This window comes from Laccaria bicolor, genomic scaffold (assembly GCF_000143565.1).
Source record: "Laccaria bicolor S238N-H82 LACBIscaffold_2 genomic scaffold, whole genome shotgun sequence".
Lineage (NCBI taxonomy): Eukaryota > Fungi > Basidiomycota > Agaricomycetes > Agaricales > Hydnangiaceae > Laccaria > Laccaria bicolor.
The window spans coordinates 476,373-492,953 of NW_001889873.1; the positions used below are offsets into that span (position 1 = coordinate 476,373).

The 16,581-nt window shown below is 43.4% G+C and overlaps 5 protein-coding genes across 5 annotated transcripts; 4 read left to right on the forward strand and 1 right to left on the reverse strand.

Annotated features, from left to right (window-relative positions):
- Positions 1-1,055: 1,055 nt before the first annotated feature.
- LACBIDRAFT_305102 (uncharacterized protein) lies at positions 1,056-1,353 on the reverse strand (the record flags this gene model as incomplete). Its single annotated transcript, XM_001875008.1, has 2 exons — positions 1,056-1,079; positions 1,132-1,353. 2 exons carry the CDS (start codon positions 1,351-1,353, stop codon positions 1,056-1,058), a joined length of 246 nt encoding a protein of 81 aa, XP_001875043.1.
- A 2,501-nt stretch (positions 1,354-3,854) lies between these two features.
- On the forward strand, positions 3,855-5,861 carry LACBIDRAFT_305104 (uncharacterized protein; the record flags this gene model as incomplete). Its single annotated transcript, XM_001874431.1, has 28 exons — positions 3,855-3,880; positions 3,952-3,954; positions 4,081-4,132; positions 4,199-4,201; positions 4,268-4,270; positions 4,333-4,335; positions 4,402-4,404; positions 4,471-4,473; positions 4,536-4,538; positions 4,605-4,607; positions 4,674-4,676; positions 4,743-4,745; positions 4,812-4,814; positions 4,881-4,883; positions 4,950-4,952; positions 5,015-5,017; positions 5,084-5,086; positions 5,153-5,155; positions 5,222-5,224; positions 5,291-5,293; positions 5,360-5,362; positions 5,429-5,431; positions 5,498-5,500; positions 5,565-5,567; positions 5,634-5,636; positions 5,700-5,702; positions 5,766-5,768; positions 5,841-5,861. 28 exons carry the CDS (start codon positions 3,855-3,857, stop codon positions 5,859-5,861), a joined length of 174 nt encoding a protein of 57 aa, XP_001874466.1.
- A 4,097-nt stretch (positions 5,862-9,958) lies between these two features.
- LACBIDRAFT_305105 (uncharacterized protein) lies at positions 9,959-10,231 on the forward strand (the record flags this gene model as incomplete). The annotated part of the gene is made up of 1 exon (XM_001874432.1): positions 9,959-10,231. One exon carries the CDS (start codon positions 9,959-9,961, stop codon positions 10,229-10,231), a length of 273 nt encoding a protein of 90 aa, XP_001874467.1.
- Positions 10,232-11,158: 927 nt separating this feature from the next.
- On the forward strand, positions 11,159-12,464 carry LACBIDRAFT_305106 (uncharacterized protein; the record flags this gene model as incomplete). The annotated part of the gene is made up of 3 exons (XM_001874433.1): positions 11,159-12,010; positions 12,062-12,073; positions 12,135-12,464. 3 exons carry the CDS (start codon positions 11,159-11,161, stop codon positions 12,462-12,464), a joined length of 1,194 nt encoding a protein of 397 aa, XP_001874468.1.
- A 230-nt stretch (positions 12,465-12,694) lies between these two features.
- Positions 12,695-14,957, forward strand: LACBIDRAFT_321581 (uncharacterized protein; the record flags this gene model as incomplete). The annotated part of the gene is made up of 10 exons (XM_001874434.1): positions 12,695-12,844; positions 13,151-13,262; positions 13,350-13,423; positions 13,488-13,767; positions 13,828-13,875; positions 13,935-14,005; positions 14,058-14,253; positions 14,318-14,674; positions 14,769-14,799; positions 14,936-14,957. The coding sequence occupies 10 exons, from the start codon at positions 12,695-12,697 to the stop codon at positions 14,955-14,957; spliced, it is 1,341 nt and encodes a 446-aa protein (XP_001874469.1).
- Between the last annotated feature and the right edge of the window lie 1,624 nt (positions 14,958-16,581).

Sequence of the window (16,581 nt, forward strand, 5' to 3'; positions counted from 1 at the left end):
CAGAATCTCGTCACCGAATCTTGAGAAAAGGATATACATACATGTGTTCGGGGTGTAGAACGCCACTAGTTTTCTGAGTACTTGGGGCTCCAGCCACTGTTGGGATGAGGCATGCATGTGGGGCAATCTGGACGTTTGTAAAGTGTCGGCTGGGGTTGGCATCTGCGTCCCCTCGTCTTACCCGATTCCCTCCCTTTCTCCATCTTCCGCTCCTTTGAGGCTCGTACTAACTCCCCCTCTCTTCCTTATTTAGCCGGTTTAGACCCAGCCTCTCGCTCCCACCTCCTTGCCCTCTTTGAAAAACTCCACGTTTCCCGATAGCCACGTATAATCCTCGGGATGTGCGCACAAGAGAAGTTTCTGGGGCGGATTACGCATGTGTTGTACGTTGGTGAGGGGTGCGTTGCGCCAAGAACCAGGGAATGGTGGAAGAGGAATGTGATAAGCCCACAGAAGGGTCCCGCAGTGCTTGGATCAGAGCTTCTCTAGTCCGTTCGCACTGCGAATCTACTCCAGCTCGAAGAGATCTGCGGGGTAATATCTGCTACATGATGGCGACTCCCTATCCCATCCACGTCATTTCCAACCAACGAGTCCGAGACTCCCCGACGTTCCAATCCCGTGAAAAGACGGCTTACAAAGGGAACTGGCCGTCTATCGGAGAAACGCAAACCGCGGAAATGCTAGAGCGCGGTGGGCGTCTGCATGAGGATTCCGGGGTGTACGAGAGGCGAGATAGGACCGAGGTTGGGTCAGGGAAGGGGTTTTTTTTGAGCCAATGCTGGGGGGGAATGGAGCAAGAGCTGGAGGTTGAACGATGAGGAGCGAATGAGCGCGGAGATGGGGGTGGAGGGTACTTCATCTTCTGCTCGCATGTTTATCGCAAGAGAAATACGTAAATTGGGGGAGTGGAGGATGCAGGTGTGAGGCGGATGGGGTTGGACGGCTGCTAATGGGATGAGGGACGGATATTGACTCAAGGTATTAGATCAGGCTTCTTGCCCATCGTTTCGGTTGCTGAAGGGTCGACATCGAGGTATAGGTATTGTTTTCTGTCATGGAAGTGGACTGCTATTCAACTGTTAGATGCGAGTCAGAGAATTATAGCGGTGAGGAAATAAAAGGTCTTACAGAGAAAGTTTTCAGAGGAAATTGAGATCTTGTTCGGCGACGAACTGTTCGTTCCCTGTGAACCCCGCCTAAGGGGCCCGCTAATCCATGAGGTGGGATTTGAGAGTCATTTTTGAAGTGAGCCGGCAGGAAAGTGCAATATCGTGGGGCTGGTCGTAGAGTTGGCATGGTAGTGCGACACTGTGAGTCTGCGCGGTCTTTGCTGGTCTTTGAGAGCGGCATTTTTGGAGTAGAACACTGGGGGAAGAGTTTCGTCGCCCGATAAGGATTCCGACAACAAACTCTCACAACTGATCTCCGACTGATCTCACCTCTTCTTCATTGACCACGACAACCGCCAAATCTGTCGACCCCGCAAGCATTCATAGTCTTCTTATCACAACACACATTGTTTCCCTCATGTTTCCCTCACCGCCCGCATTCTTCCAAAATGCTCACGATACCACCATCTCAGGAAACGCACGGTTCAATGCTGCCGGTCGCGATGTCATAGTTAATTATGGGTCTCGGTCCTCTGCTCCTGCAGGTATGTTAAAATTTATCTTATACTCATTAATACTACCAAAAGTATCTATGACATCTAGCGCTCCACGACTTGCTTAGGCCTGTCAGTAACGCTACCCTTACTCGCGCGGGCCATGTCGCTCGATGTGATCCTGGAACTCGTTTGGAGGTGATTGCTCAGATTCGACAGTGGCTCGATGGCCATGGTAATGATAAGCGAGCCGTTGTCTGCTGGCTCAATGGACCAGCTGGCTATGGCAAATCGGCATTGGCACAGACCATTGCGGAGTGCTATGCTGCAGAGGGCCGCCTTCTAGGGAGCTTCTTCTTTTTGCGAGGTGCAGGCGAACGCAGCCATATATCTCGCCTGATCCCTACTCTTGCATATCAGATCTCCCTTGCTGTTCCTGCTGTTAAACCGTTGCTTGAGAAGGCTCTTGAGGACGAGCCGGCCCTGCTAGGGGTGACTGTCTCTTTGGCTCATCGACTTCGAAGACTCATCATAGAGCCAATCCATCTCTATGCTTCACAACTCTTCTACACTTCACGACTCTCCTACACCTCTGAAGACATCTTTAGTCTTCTGAGGAAACAGATTGTTGTTATTGACGCTCTTGATGAATGTGATGACAAAGCTGAGATGGCAGACTTCATTGATGTCTTGCTTAGTGCATCTTCGGGCAGGACATATCTTCCTTTCCAGATTCTCCTTACTAGCAGGGTAGAGGAACATATACAAAGCCAGTTTGATTGTTCTGAAGCTCGGTTTTTGCACTGTCTGGAGTTACAGAAATTTGATGCTTGTCCAGACATCCACATATATGTTCAGAGGGCATTTGGTCGCATCTATGACCGAAATTGGCGAATCATGCAGAGAATACCAAAGCCCTGGCCATCAGCTGAAAATCTCTTTGCACTTCTTGACAAGTCTGGCAGTTCATTTGCATTTGCTACTACCTTGATCCAATATGTTGGTGAAGATCGCATGCCACACAAGGCCTTGGAAAGACTTCTGGCATCAGGAGCTAATGGTCTAGATCCACTCTATGAACAAGTTCTCTCTTCTGTCTCCTTAACAGAAGACTTCTCTCAGATTCTTGGAACAATCATGATCCTGGAGGATAACAAGTCTATTTCTTTTCTCAGCTCCCTCCTCTCTCTTCAGCATGAGGAGGTCATTTGTGAGCTATTGCAAGTACAGTCCATTCTTAAAATTCCTGGAGATGATCATATGCCTATTATGCTCTATCACACATCTCTCCGGGATTTTCTGACCATGAAATCACGATCAAATCAATATTTTATTGATCCTCCTCTCCGACACCTTCATCTGGCCATACACTGTTTGAAGCATCTGGCAGAATACCCTTCAAAAGACTTTTTTGAGGGTGATGTGGCCAACTATGCTTGCTTCCATTGGCCAAACCATATTCTTTTTGGATTCCAGGAGCAAGGAAATGTGGATGATAAAATTCTGACCTCTTTGGCAACTCTCATGAAAAATTTACTGACTTTTCAGAGTAAGACATGGTATAATACTGTGGCAACTTTTACAGGTGATAACAGGAGAAGGATGTTAAGCTGTATGGTGGATGTAAGGATTTTGTTTCAAGTCAGTTGTTTGCAATTCTCAGATGGTCATCATCACACTCTTAACATGTTTAACATTGCAGAGGTCAATTGTTACAAAGAATTTGATCAAGATATTTGAAGAAGTTATGGATTTCTATGAAGTAAGAGTTTTATAACTAGGATATTGTCACTAATTTATGAAGATCTTTGAACAGACAGTAAGTAACAGGAGAATAATGCTGCTCAAAAGTTAATCTATAAGCTTAATAGGAGGTATGTGGTAATAAACAGTAATGAAAAGGATTCAAAATAAAATATTGACCTGTTTTACAGGATGTAAGCCAAGACATAATAACATTTTATTGCTGTTGATAAAGCACAGGAAGTAAGAACAAAACAAGTATCAGGCAAAGAAGAGTTTGATCCTTATTGTTCTTTTTCTTGCAGAATGTATGTCTGCAAATTGTTCAAGTTCTAATATATTCTCATGATTGTCACTAGTTGGTGGGCAATCATTTTGCATCATATGATCTTATCATCAGCTGTCCCTTTCTTTTAGAAAGTAAGTAATAACTGTTGATCCTGCTACTTATACAGCTCATTATAAATCCAGAGAGTAATATACAGTCTATTCACATTGTCTCAGTATGCCTATAACAGATTTTTTTAGTGGGTAAGTGATTATACAATGTCTGAAATAACTTTGTTCTGACTCAATTCTCGGCTGAACCTACGATGTCTTAGACAGTAAGTTGTTCACCTATTGATCATTATTTCTTCTGATAACTCATTCTCTGGCCTTTTCATTGCTTTGCACTATTTTGGTGATCATGATGTGCTTTTCCCTATTTCAGCAAGTATGCTTTCTTGCAGTTTATTTTGCACACCTCTAAAACACATGCTCTGGCCATTCTTGTTAAAGAATGTGAGTTGGCCTGGTTTTTGATGTGTGCTCTTCTGGTGATACTGACTGTGGCCTGTCTTGTTTCAGGAGGTGAGTTGGCCTTGTTTTTGGTGTGCACTCTTCTGGTGACACTGACTGTGGCCCATCTTGTTTCAGAATGTGAGTTGGCCTGGTTTTTGATGTGCACTCTTCTGGTGACACTGTGGCCTATCTTGTTTCAGCAAGTGAGTTGGCCTTGTTTTTGATGTTCACTGTTCTGGTGACACTGACTGTGGCCTATCTTGTTTCAGTTGGTGAGTTGGCCTTGTTTTTGGTGTGCACTCTTCTGGTGACACTGACTGTGGCCCATCTTGTTTCAGAATGTGAGTTGGCCTGGTTTTTGATGTGCACTCTTCTGGTGACACTGTGGCCTATCTTGTTTCAGCAAGTGAGTTGGCCTTGTTTTTGATGTTCACTGTTCTGGTGACACTGACTGTGGCTTGTCTTGTTTCAGTTGGTGAGTTGGCCTGGTTTTTAATGTACACTCTTCTGGTGACACTGACTGTGGCCTGTCTTGTTTCAGCATGTGAGTTAGCCTTGTTTTTGATGTGCACTCTTCTGGTGACACTGACTGTGGCCTGTCTTATTTCAGTTGGTGAGTTGTCCTGGTTTTTAATGTGCACTCTTCTGGTGACACTGACTCTGGCCTCTGTTGTTTCAGGGAGTGAGTTGGCCTGGTTTTTAATGTGCACTCTTTGGGTGACACTCACTATGGCCTGTCTTGTTTCAGGGGGTGAGTTGGCCTGGTTTTTGATGTGCACTCTTCTGGTGACACTGACTGTGGCCTGTCTTGTTTTAGTATGTGAGTCAGCCTGGTTTTTGATGTGCACCCTTCTGGTGACACTGTGGCCTATCTTGTTTCAGCAAGTGAGTTGGCCTTGTTTTTGATGTACACTCTTCTGGTGACACTGACTGTGGCTTATCTTGTTTCAGTTGGTGAGTTGGCCTGGTTTTTAATGTACACTCTTCTGGTGACACTGACTGTGGCCTGTCTTGTTTCAGCATGTGAGTTAGCCTTGTTTTTGATGTGCACTCTTCTGGTGACACTGACTGTGGCCTGTCTTATATCAGTTGGTGAGTTGTCCTGGTTTTTAATGTGCACTCTTCTGGTGACACTGACTCTGGCCTCTGTTGTTTCAGGGAGTGAGTTGGCCTGGTTTTTAATGTGCACTCTTTGGGTGACACTCACTATGGCCTGTCTTGTTTCAGGGGGTGAGTTGGCCTGGTTTTTGATGTGCACTCTTCTGGTGACACTGACTGTGGCCTGTCTTGTTTTAGTATGTGAGTCAGCCTGGTTTTTGATGTGCACCCTTCTGGTGATACTGACTGTGGCCTGTCATATTTCAGAATGTGAGTTGGCCTGGTTTTTGATGTGCACTCTTCTGGTAACACATATTTTGGTGCTTCTTTTTAGGGGGTGAGTTTATTTGCTTTTGGCCATAAATTACTCTTGTCACAGGCCGTCTCTCTTTACTTTTCCTAGTTTGTACGTTCCTTGTTTTTCACTGTATATTTTGCTACTAACCCATTTTTGACATTTTCCATTTAGGAGGTGAGTTGCCCCCACCCTTATTCCAATCTATTTCATTTACTTAATTCTTTCACTTACTTTTAGAAAGTATGTGGTCTCTCCTGCATGTCTTGTAAGTTTTATTGCATATCTTTCACTTTTCAATCTCCATGTATTCAGTCATTATTCTTTATCAGGTAATTTATGTCCAATCAATATCTTTTAAGATGGTTAGTCAAATTTAAGCATCCAATAGACCAATTTTACAACATCTCTTTGTTTCATTTTATTTAGACTGTAGGTTGTCCATTCACTCTCATTTCCATCACCCTGTTATATGCTTATTGTAACTCAGATTGTATGTTTTTATTTCCTATGACAGAAGAATGCTCATCTTTTGTAGCTTGTATGTCTTTGATCTATTTCTAGCTTCCAGCACTTTCCCCTTCTCACCATTCTTTTTGTTAGGAAGTATGTATTTCTTCACATTATTTGGCCAGGTCACTTATTTTAGATATATAGTGGGCAAGTCACCTGCATTTTCTATCATATCAGAATTTTTGATATCATAAAATTTTCCCATTTTTAGAGGGTATGCTTTTTTTTTGCTGTTACTGCTCACTCAATATTCATCTTCAAAATATATAGAAAGATACAGAGCTATAGAGATTCTAATGAGCCCAGTTATTTGCAAAATGTCAAGCTTTGTATGTATATCTATCTGTTCTATTTCTTCTTCTTTACTATCTCCATTCTTCTTAGTGGTTGATACATCCCCTATACCAATGATTTCTCTAACATCTTCATCATTGAGTTTCATAGACACTGAGGAGAAGCAAAAGCTCTATGTACTTAGTTTCAGGTTCAGTCTCTTGAGGTGTATGTAGATGAAGTACTCATTGCTAAGACTACACTGTCTGTTGGAAGATCTTCATAAATTGGTGAGGATATTCTAGTTATAAGCTCTTACTTCATCAGTGATGCAGGTGAGGAGGCACATGATACATCCTCAGCATGTGCCATGTGGATGATGTAGACATGTGGAAAGTATGGAGGGGTGGACTCTTATATTACCAACACCATGTTGACAAGAGACTCTAAGTTACAAGGATGAGTCAATAGCTTTTACTACTTAGATTGATGCACCCCTTTACACCAACAATTTCTGTGTAACTGAAAATGTTTTGTCAGTAGAATGGGACAAAGAGGACACAAAGGTCAGTAAACAAATAGAGGATAAAGATCTATCCTGTATTCACAGGATAGATAACACTACTCACAGAACAATCAACAGAAATTAACTGTGTGTATAATTCTGGAGATGTATGAGAAGTAAAGGCAGTACTTTACAGTGCCCCACCTATTCCTGCAGGAATCCTGTAGGAATCGGGTCATTCCTGAATTCCACAGGAATCTGCAGGAATCCTCCAAGCTCATCTAAATTTACCAGTACTCTAGCTGAAAGTCATGTGACTTAAGATGTACTTATTCATCTCCAACCTCACTTTTCCTTATAAAATTTGAAGTGAATAACTTGAAGAGTAATGTATTGAATGTATCCAAAGACATGGAATGTACTTTGTGTGTGTATGTCAATGATTATTTGGAGATAATCTAATGATCATGTCACATGACGATAGTATGTAGACCAGGACTTTTCGTGGGTATGAGCTACCTAAACTATGTAACTGTCCTGCCGTTTATGCCCGCTTTCGTGACTTTCTGTTTGTAACACTAATCAGGACTTTCAGGGGGCCCATGGCTGAGGTCTTTACACTCCCCAGTATATTCCATATGGAATATTTTTATGTGAGTCCCCAGCTATTTTTTTATTCCATAGTCACTATGGATTCCATATGATTCCATATGGAATATGGATGGAATGATGGATTCCATGGACCATTCCAGGTGGATTCCATCTGGATTCCAGCCATAGATTAATTAATGACCATTATACCATTATAATACAGTATTTATAATGTCCTTACTATATTTAGGTAAAAATTAAATTTGACACTTAAGAGGATTGAACCCTCAACCACGTCAGCAATAGCAGTGCTCAAGTCAACTGAGCCATGCAGACATTATTACATGGTAAACTAAAGGTCTATGTATACCACTCTCTGTCACGTGGCATCGCAAATGTGACAGCTTTGGCTGGAACGTTGCCACGTCGTTTCTTCCCTCCCACCACCACCATCACCATCCACCACCACTGTCTCAAACCACCACTGCTCATGACAACGATGATGCAGACGATGCACGTTGCCATGCCCAGGTAAGCAGCAACCCCTCCCACCTCCCCTTTTGACCAAAACAACGCCCAGCAACCACCCATGGCCCACGAACAGCAAAACAAAGCCCACCAGCCACCACCTGGCATCCACAAATGGTGACCCAGCCCCATGGATGCAAAAACGAGCCCACCACGCCCAACTGACAACTGTGACCGCCCCCAACCAAGACGAGCGCCCACCAACGTGAACGAGTGCCCATGCACGAAGACCAGCACCAATGAAAATGACCGCCCACAGATGTAAACGACTGCCCAGGACAATGATAGCCCATGAACAGGCATGAAAACGACTGCCCACGCATGTGAACGACCACCCAGGACGACAATAGCCCACGAATGGGGACTGCTGCCCACAAAAACGACTGCCCAGCAACATGAGCACCCCAAAAACGACAACGCACCCATGAACGACAACACCGACTGCCCAATTACAATGACCACCAACGGACGATGAGCACCCATGGACAATGACCACCCCCATTGATAAATGGAGATGACCGCCCATGAAAGTGAACAGAAACGGGCAACGACGAGCCCAGGTGAGTCCCCCTCCCTCCATCATTCCACCCACTTCCTCCTCCTCCATCATTTCACCCACTTCCCCCCCCCCTCCATCCCCTTCCCCCCATTGCCCCCCCTCCTCCCATTGCTCCCCCTCCTCCCATTGCTCCCCCTCCCCTTCCTTTCCTTCCATTTGCTCCCCTCTGCTCCCCATCCCTCCAGTGTCCCCCTTCCTTCAATACTCCCCACCACTCTCTCCCTCTCCACCACACCCACTCCCCTTCATCACTTCCCCCTCCCTCCCCCTCTCCTCTTAATATAGAATGTAGTAAATAAATATATGTAGTCTTATTCAATATATATTTATTTTTATTGAACAGTTATCAGTATGAATAATGACTTAGCAATATTTCAAACAGCCCACTTTCTAAGTTGGAACTTACCATGGATTCCACCTTGAAAATGGTATGGAATCCATCTAAAAAAAGTATGGAATCCATCTAGTGTTTAAAGGTTCAGTCCATAGGACTGCAAAAAACCGGTGGACTGAACTGAACTGGTCCATGGTCTGGTCTTTTTTTCGGTTGGAGTTGCCCCAATTTGGGGTTGGTCCGGTTGCTGGTTGCCTCATTTCGAAAATCTTTTAAAACTGTTCAAAGACCGGTTTTAATCGGTTGCAACCAGTTAAACGGTCATGTGCGTTACATAGCCTTGTAACCACGTTTATTGCCTTTTATTGGGTTTCTGTTTCATCAAAAATGGTTAAGAATTGAGAAAGATATAACCAAATCCATATTTTACCTAGTCTCTAGGAGATGTAATTCAGTTTCAGTCATAGCTATGTCAAATCTTCATTAAATCTCTTGAAAATTGGTAGAATGATGGGTATTTATATGCTTTACTATTTTATATAACCCGTTTATTTTTCAGAGTAATAATGGTTGAGATACAAATGGTTTATATTGGTATAATAAATTATACGCAAAAAAACCGGTCTGGATCGGTCTGAACTGGTATCATGGACCGCAAAAGACCGGTCCTAGGTGGTTCAGTTCGGTTCCCTCAATATCTGGGTTGGTCCTGGACCAGTTCCGGTCCACGGTTGCGCGTTTTCGGGGCAAAAAACCAGACTGAACTGAACCTTTAAACACTAAATCCATCTGGAAAAAGCATGGATTCCATCAACTATTCCATGGAATCCATCTGATATTTGTGGAATCCATCCCCCTTCCATGGAGTCCATATGGAATACTCTGGGGAGTGTAAAGTACTGCCATGGCTTAACCCTTACAAGCATAGGAACTCGATCGCTTCTTTTACTCCCTGAGCTACCTTATCACCACATCTAGATCTCACGGCACACCATCATGTGGCTGTCGCTGGCGGGCATTCTTGTGGGGAAACCCCCTAACCCTGTAAGACTAACCCCATTTGACCTTAGTTCTTTCCTCAAGCAGAGGCCTCATGCCCCCTAAGATTTTCGTTCAAGCCTAATTGGTAGATGTGTGGAATAACCCAACCCTTTGGCATATTGGTGTTTGTTGATCAGCAAGGGGACTGGTTTACTGGCCTCGACTCTGTGATTTTTGCACATCATTTGTCAGCCACTACAGCCCATCCCAAGCCTTCCAATCTGCTTCTTCGGCATATCTTCTTTTTCCAAGATAAGAGGAGTAAATGTGGCCATGATATCATTGTGATTGGGGGGCGTGGGTACGTCATATTTGGCATCAGGGTCTATACAACAGACCGTGTCACCTTCCCATACACCTGACCCATCCTGGCGTCTCCTGGGGGCATTGAATGCACATGGTGTCTAAGTTGTTTTCCACATGCAGGGGGTCAAACTTGAGACCTTGCAGACCCAAGCCAGACAGACGATGGTGCCACCTGAGCCACTGTGCCCCAGAATGTATTTTAACATACAGTCTATATTTAAAGAAGGGAGTGGGGTAGGGACAAGGAAAGGGGGTGGGAGAAGACAAGGCAGTGGAGAAGGAAAGGGGTAGGGACAAGGAATAGCAAAGGTTGGGAGGGACAAGGAAAGGAGTAGGAAGGAGGGGAGAGTTATGGAGGGAGGGAGGGAGTGGTGAACAGGGGGGAGTGATGGAAAGGGGAGGAAGTGGTGGAGAGAGGAGGGAGGGGAAGGGGGTGGAGTGATGTAAGGAGGGGGAGTGAGGGAGAGGTGGTGTGGAGGTCTTTACCATCCCCCATGTAATCCATGTAGATTCCAGTGGATTCCAGTGGAGTCCAGTGGAGTCCAGTGGAGTCCAGTGGCCCAGTTGCTAGGCAAAATTGGCTTGCACAATGCCCAGTCCACTGGCCTCAAGTCCAGTTCAGTCCACTCCAGTCCAGTCATAGTCCACTGGATCAATGGAGTCCACTAGATTCCAGTGAACCATTACTTATTACTTATTGATATTAATTATAATGCTACAAAAAGACTAAGCAATTAACAAGCTAGACTTGAATTTAGAAGAAATCATCAAGGGTATCATTCAAGGTCTGGATGGCCAATGATGACTTGCAAAGCAAGTGATTGCGGAAGGTAAAAGTGTGGAGGTTGGTGGCTGGGATTGGGAACATTGTAGGAGGACAATCCTATGTTCAGCTACCATCTACGAGGAGGTTCAAAAATTAGCTGGGACAGCGCTTATTAACCCACTTATGATCAAGGCCACTGAGGCGGACAAGCTGATGGATGTATTGTCAATGGAAGACAAATTTTCTGCCCAGCCCGAAACATTTAAGTACCCCTCCATCACAGCTCTCTCAGAAGTATGTGGTCGTACCATTAAAGCTGCACCTCGTCGCTCTTGTTGCACTCCTTCGAACCTTGGTTGCACAAGCACAAAGCAATCATGGGACGAAGATTATTGTTTTTCTGAGTTGTACAGACTCTGTTGACTTTCACTGGAAGCTTCTCGTGGGGTCAACAATGGACGATGATGTTGAGCCTTCTGCAGAACAATCTGAAATTGACAGCGACGAGGACATCAAGACTGAACTGCAGACAAAACCCCTAGCTTCTGAGCGGGTTCAAGCCACATGTTCCTTTTTGCCAAATGTCTCCATCTATCAACTTCATGGATCCCTTCCTACCTCAACACGGCTTGCATCCATCAAAGAGTTTTCTGGTGTTCAGAGAAAAAACAAGGATAGCAGCCAGGAAGCCTCATCCTCTGTTCTTTTTTCCACATCTGTGGCGTCGCGTGGTTTGGATCTTCCCCTTGTTTGTGTGGTGATCCAATATGATCTTCCGGCCAAGGGTGGCACAAAGGAGTACATTCATCATGTCAGATGTACTGCATGCACTGGGAAGGGCGGTGAAGCTTGGAGCATAGTCAGTCCAAGCAAAGTTGTGTGGGTGAAGTGGGTAGAGGAGAAAATGCAGGGTAAAAGCACTGACAATACTAAGCAGAATGCTTCTCTGACTGGTGTGGCGGTGGAAAGTCTTTTACAGACAGGATTTGGAGGCAAAAGTAGTGAGTATGAGGAGTGCGCAACTGAAGTTCAGCTGGCATTTGAGTGCTGGGTTTTACAAAGCAAAGACGTATGTTCCATTTTCAACGCTTTTGCAAATTTATTCCTAACGTCTGTCTAGAATCTTGCATTGGCAAGAAATGCCTTCCTTTCTTACATGCAGGCCTACACTACCCATCCATCAAGACGAAAAGCACGTATTCCATATCCGTCATCTACACATGGGACATCTTGCCAAAGCATTCGCATTGCGAGATGCTCCGACAAAGGTGACTGGTACTTCCACAAAAGCAAAACAGCCAAAACTCTGTCAGTCTAAAAGCCAACAACCGAAGGAGGTTGCTGTGAAGCCTAAGGACTGGGAGCAACATGACGGCGATGCGGAAAAACATATGAAAGCCATATTTCGTGCTCAAGGTCAGCTAATGAAGAAAGGAGGAGTGATGATCAGCAGTGGTGCATCAGAATTCCAGATATCAGGTGGAACGGCGTTGGAGAAGCTGGTCCAGGGAGGTGACTATTAGCTACAATTGTTACATTATGAGCCATGTATATGGGAGAAATAAACATCAGTGTGGATGTTCTTTGGAACGCAAGTCGCAGCGTGCGACACATCTCTTCTACACCAGCAATCTTCTCCCGCAGACTATTCTTTGGAAAGTGCCTCACTATTCCACGTGTTCCGTTTGATATACATATAAACTTCAGGGTTTATGCAGTACATCTCCCATTTCTTTCTGTCTTTTTGCTCATCATGCCTATCCCTTTCATCGCTGGTCCCACTGCCACTCGCACTTTTGAAGTTATCACCGGACTCTTGCCAACGATGTGTCCTGCTTCCACCAACACCTCTGCCTCTGTGGATGAGCTCATTGCGGTGCTGAATGCAGTTCAAGGGCACATGGTAAGTCTTTTCATTCTTATCTCTGTTGATTATCTCTGATGTTGCTTTCTTAGTCTGACTTATTAACAGAGCTCATGGCTCATGGTAGCAGTCCCACTACCCATGAGTCTTGTCTCCTAGCCTCTTTATACAACATTTCTCAACAAATCCCAGCAGATTGACAGAGTTTCCTGTGGATGGGCTGGTTATGCCCTCCCCCAGATGGGAGTTGTCTTTATAGCAGGGTGAGTTGTTTTTGTCTTCGCTTTCTTTTATTCTTTTTAACTTCAAACTTTTGTGTTGCAGGAAGATTGGTTGAACTGAGAGTTTACGACTGCTGTGGTACCAACTACGACTGAGGGCCCTGCTGAGGATCAGATGCCTGCGCCACTATCTCCAGCAGCCCCTTCACAAGCCCCAGTGGTTGTCGAGCGTTCTTGTGAGACACCACTTTTCTTGCCATCGCCTTCACCACCACATGACCTCAAATGCCTCTTTTGCCATCTCAAACACTCTTGACCCATAGCCTCAGATAACAACTTGGACATTCAAATTATTGAGCCTCCTGTCATACATCAAGAGAAAGTGCTTGTTGGCCTGGTGAGTGACACTTAAGTTTTTGTTTCTGTCTTCTTATTTACAAACTTTTTTTTTTTTTTCTTAGCCAGGAAAACATCATAAAGTCATCGACAAACCTGCATCTGATGATGAATCCATCAACCTCCCTGACCAGTACCACAAACGATCCCAGTCCGTCATCCTTGTGAACCCTCCACTGCATCAGGATAAGGGGAAGGGTCGGGCTCAACCAACCCCTATGCCGACTCCTAACCATCGCATATCACTTCGTCTGGCTCAAGCAGCTGGTATGGTTTTGAAGGGACTGGTGGTTACTGAACCACCTGTTGTCCAACCTAAATGCTATGGTCGTCCACCAAAGCCTGGTAAGTTCTTGGTTTTAAAATTCTTGGTTCCTTTCAATTCTAACTTTCTTCTTATTCTAGAGCCTATAATTCTTAAAGACAAGTTGGTCTTTGACAAGAAAAGGTTTAGTAAGTCATTACTTTATCTTTTCCTTTTCTAGTAGCTCTTCTGACTTGTCTTTTTCCAGGGCACATCACCAAGCGATTTCATCTCAAAGAGTTTCCCTCATTGAAGAAAGCAGATGACCCTGTCCCCATGGTAAGTTTTTATTACTTCTTTTTCTTATCTGATATTAACACCTTTCTCAAAGATGCCAGAGCCATGTCTCCAATGCTCTGTGTGCAAGGCCTCTGCCATTGAAAACTGTTCATTCCGTGGCTGGGGGGTTCCCTGTGGACCATGCAATATGTCACATGTGTCTTCTTGTGAATACTACCTCACCGATGCTTTGCAAGGTGCGGCCAGGGATACTATTCAGAAGAGAGTCGCCATCCATGCACCCTCTGGTGAGTCTTCTCTTATTTCTCAAATTTTATAGTCATTCTTATGGACTTTTTCTTTTCTTTTTAGCCCTTGCCGACCTTCTGGATCAGATCAAGCAAGACGCCCTTCACCTTCGTACACTTTCCGCTATGGTCGAGTCCATCCGCCATTGTCATGATCTCAACCTTCGAGAATTTGCCAACTCCCTTTATGATTTGTTTTTCACAAGTGAGATCCTCAGTCTCTTTGGGACTCTCTTTTTGGGTTGGGACGAGGCTAACAAATGGCTTTGCTTTGCTGACCCGTACATTGGGAATGGTCAAGTTCTGGCCCCAGACGGTTCCAGTCGCATGGACTTGGATGATCTCATCATGCTTTACGATCGTGCCAAGGCTTTGCCAGTAGCAGGTCCTTCGTCAGGTGTCCATCAACGTGCTCGCCCATGTACACCTTTGCCACTTCAGTCACCCACCTTGACCAAGCTATTAGCTAATGGGATCTTATCCATCTTTTACATTATTTACTTTCCATTGCTTAGCTATTGTGTCACATGACTCCTTTTTATACTTGTCAGTAGTAGTCATAAATACTGAGCAATGACATGCATGGATAGGCATGGAAGTAATAGCACAAATAACAAACAAACATCTAACTCATCATGTGATACAGTCATGTGATAGGTCAGATAATGTGATCATGTGATAGATCATATGATCTGGTCATGTGATCTGTCTTTCCAGAAAAGATTTTGGCACTTACAATACCACCACTGCTATCAGAAAAAAAGGAGAAAAAATAATAAGCTGTTGTTGATGGCCTGTGCACATTTCCTATTATGGAAATATATCCAGAGAGTCAGACAAAAAGAGGAAAAAAAGAAATAGATACATGGTCTGTGTACATTTCCTAATATAATAATTTAATACAAATACAGCTAGAAAAATAAGAAAGGAAATTCAATTTAGCCAAAAAAATTAGAAGAAAAAGAGAAAAATAATGGACTGTTGTTGACAATATTGGGGTATTGTATACATGGTCTGTGCACATTTCCTAAAATGGTAATTAATACAAATATAGCTAGAAAAATTAGGAAAGAATTCACATGATATACATGGTTGTTGATAATGTTGATGTACTGTTACTTGGTCTGTGCATATTTCCAAATATGGTAATGAATGAAAATATAGCCAGAAAATCAGAAGAAAAAGAGAAAAATAATAGACTATTGTTAAAAATATTTAGATACCATATATATGGTCTGTGGACATCTCCTAATATGGTAAATGATACAAATATAGCTAGAAAAACAGAAAAGAAAATAGAAAAAGAATAGACATACCATCACAGCTGAATACAGAACGATCGGCCATGGCAGATCAACACATACATAGAGCAGACTCTCAAATGTTACTGTGGTACTATGGTGACATCAATTTGGAGGTTGAAATTTGACTCATTGTGAGAACTTGGTGAGAACTCAGCAGCCTCAGCCATCACATCGCTTTGAAATTTTGACAGTCTGCTCTGTGCATGTGTTGGTCTGGTGTGGCCTATCATTCTGCATTCAGCTGTAACTGTTATTGACAATGTTGGTGTATGGTGCACATGGTCTGTGCATATTTCCAAATAAGGTAAATATAGCCAGAAAATTACAATAAAATACAAGAAACATTAAATAAAATATTAGATGGTAGTCACTATTGGTTATAATGTTGCAGAGCTGAAATCAGAGTGAAGGAGGCAAGATTACTATTTTAAATGAAAATCATTTATAAAATGTGGTAAAAATGAGAAAAAATAGGACTTGTTGTTGGGTACTGTTGTCAAGGTCTGAGGTCTATATCTAAAAAAGGAAATTCAAGTATTTGTAATAGAGAGATCAGAATTCTAGGAGATTCTAGCCATTCCTGCAGAAATAGGTGGGGCACAGTAAAGTACTGGTAGTCAGAAAGAAATTTAACATGTCATTATGGTCAACAGATATGAATACATCATATCATATTATATCATATTATACATATTTATAACTTCAGACACTGATAATCCTCAGAGCTCTCTGCAGTCTTCAGAAATATACCTCTATAAAAGTGAAAAAAAAAAAAGCTGGCATAGTCAATCTGACAGTTCCCAAACTCTCTCTAGTCTTCAGGAACATACTTCTACCACAGTGAAGAAATATGGCTCACACATCAGCCAATATTTAATTCTGGTAAATTGCAAGAAGAATAGACATCAGTAATAATTCAGTAAGTAAGGCTAGTCTATTATAGGTAGTTATTAATATACACTCAACATAAGAGCAGTCAGTAACAACCTTTATTATCTGATAGAGCAGAATTTAGAGGGTATAA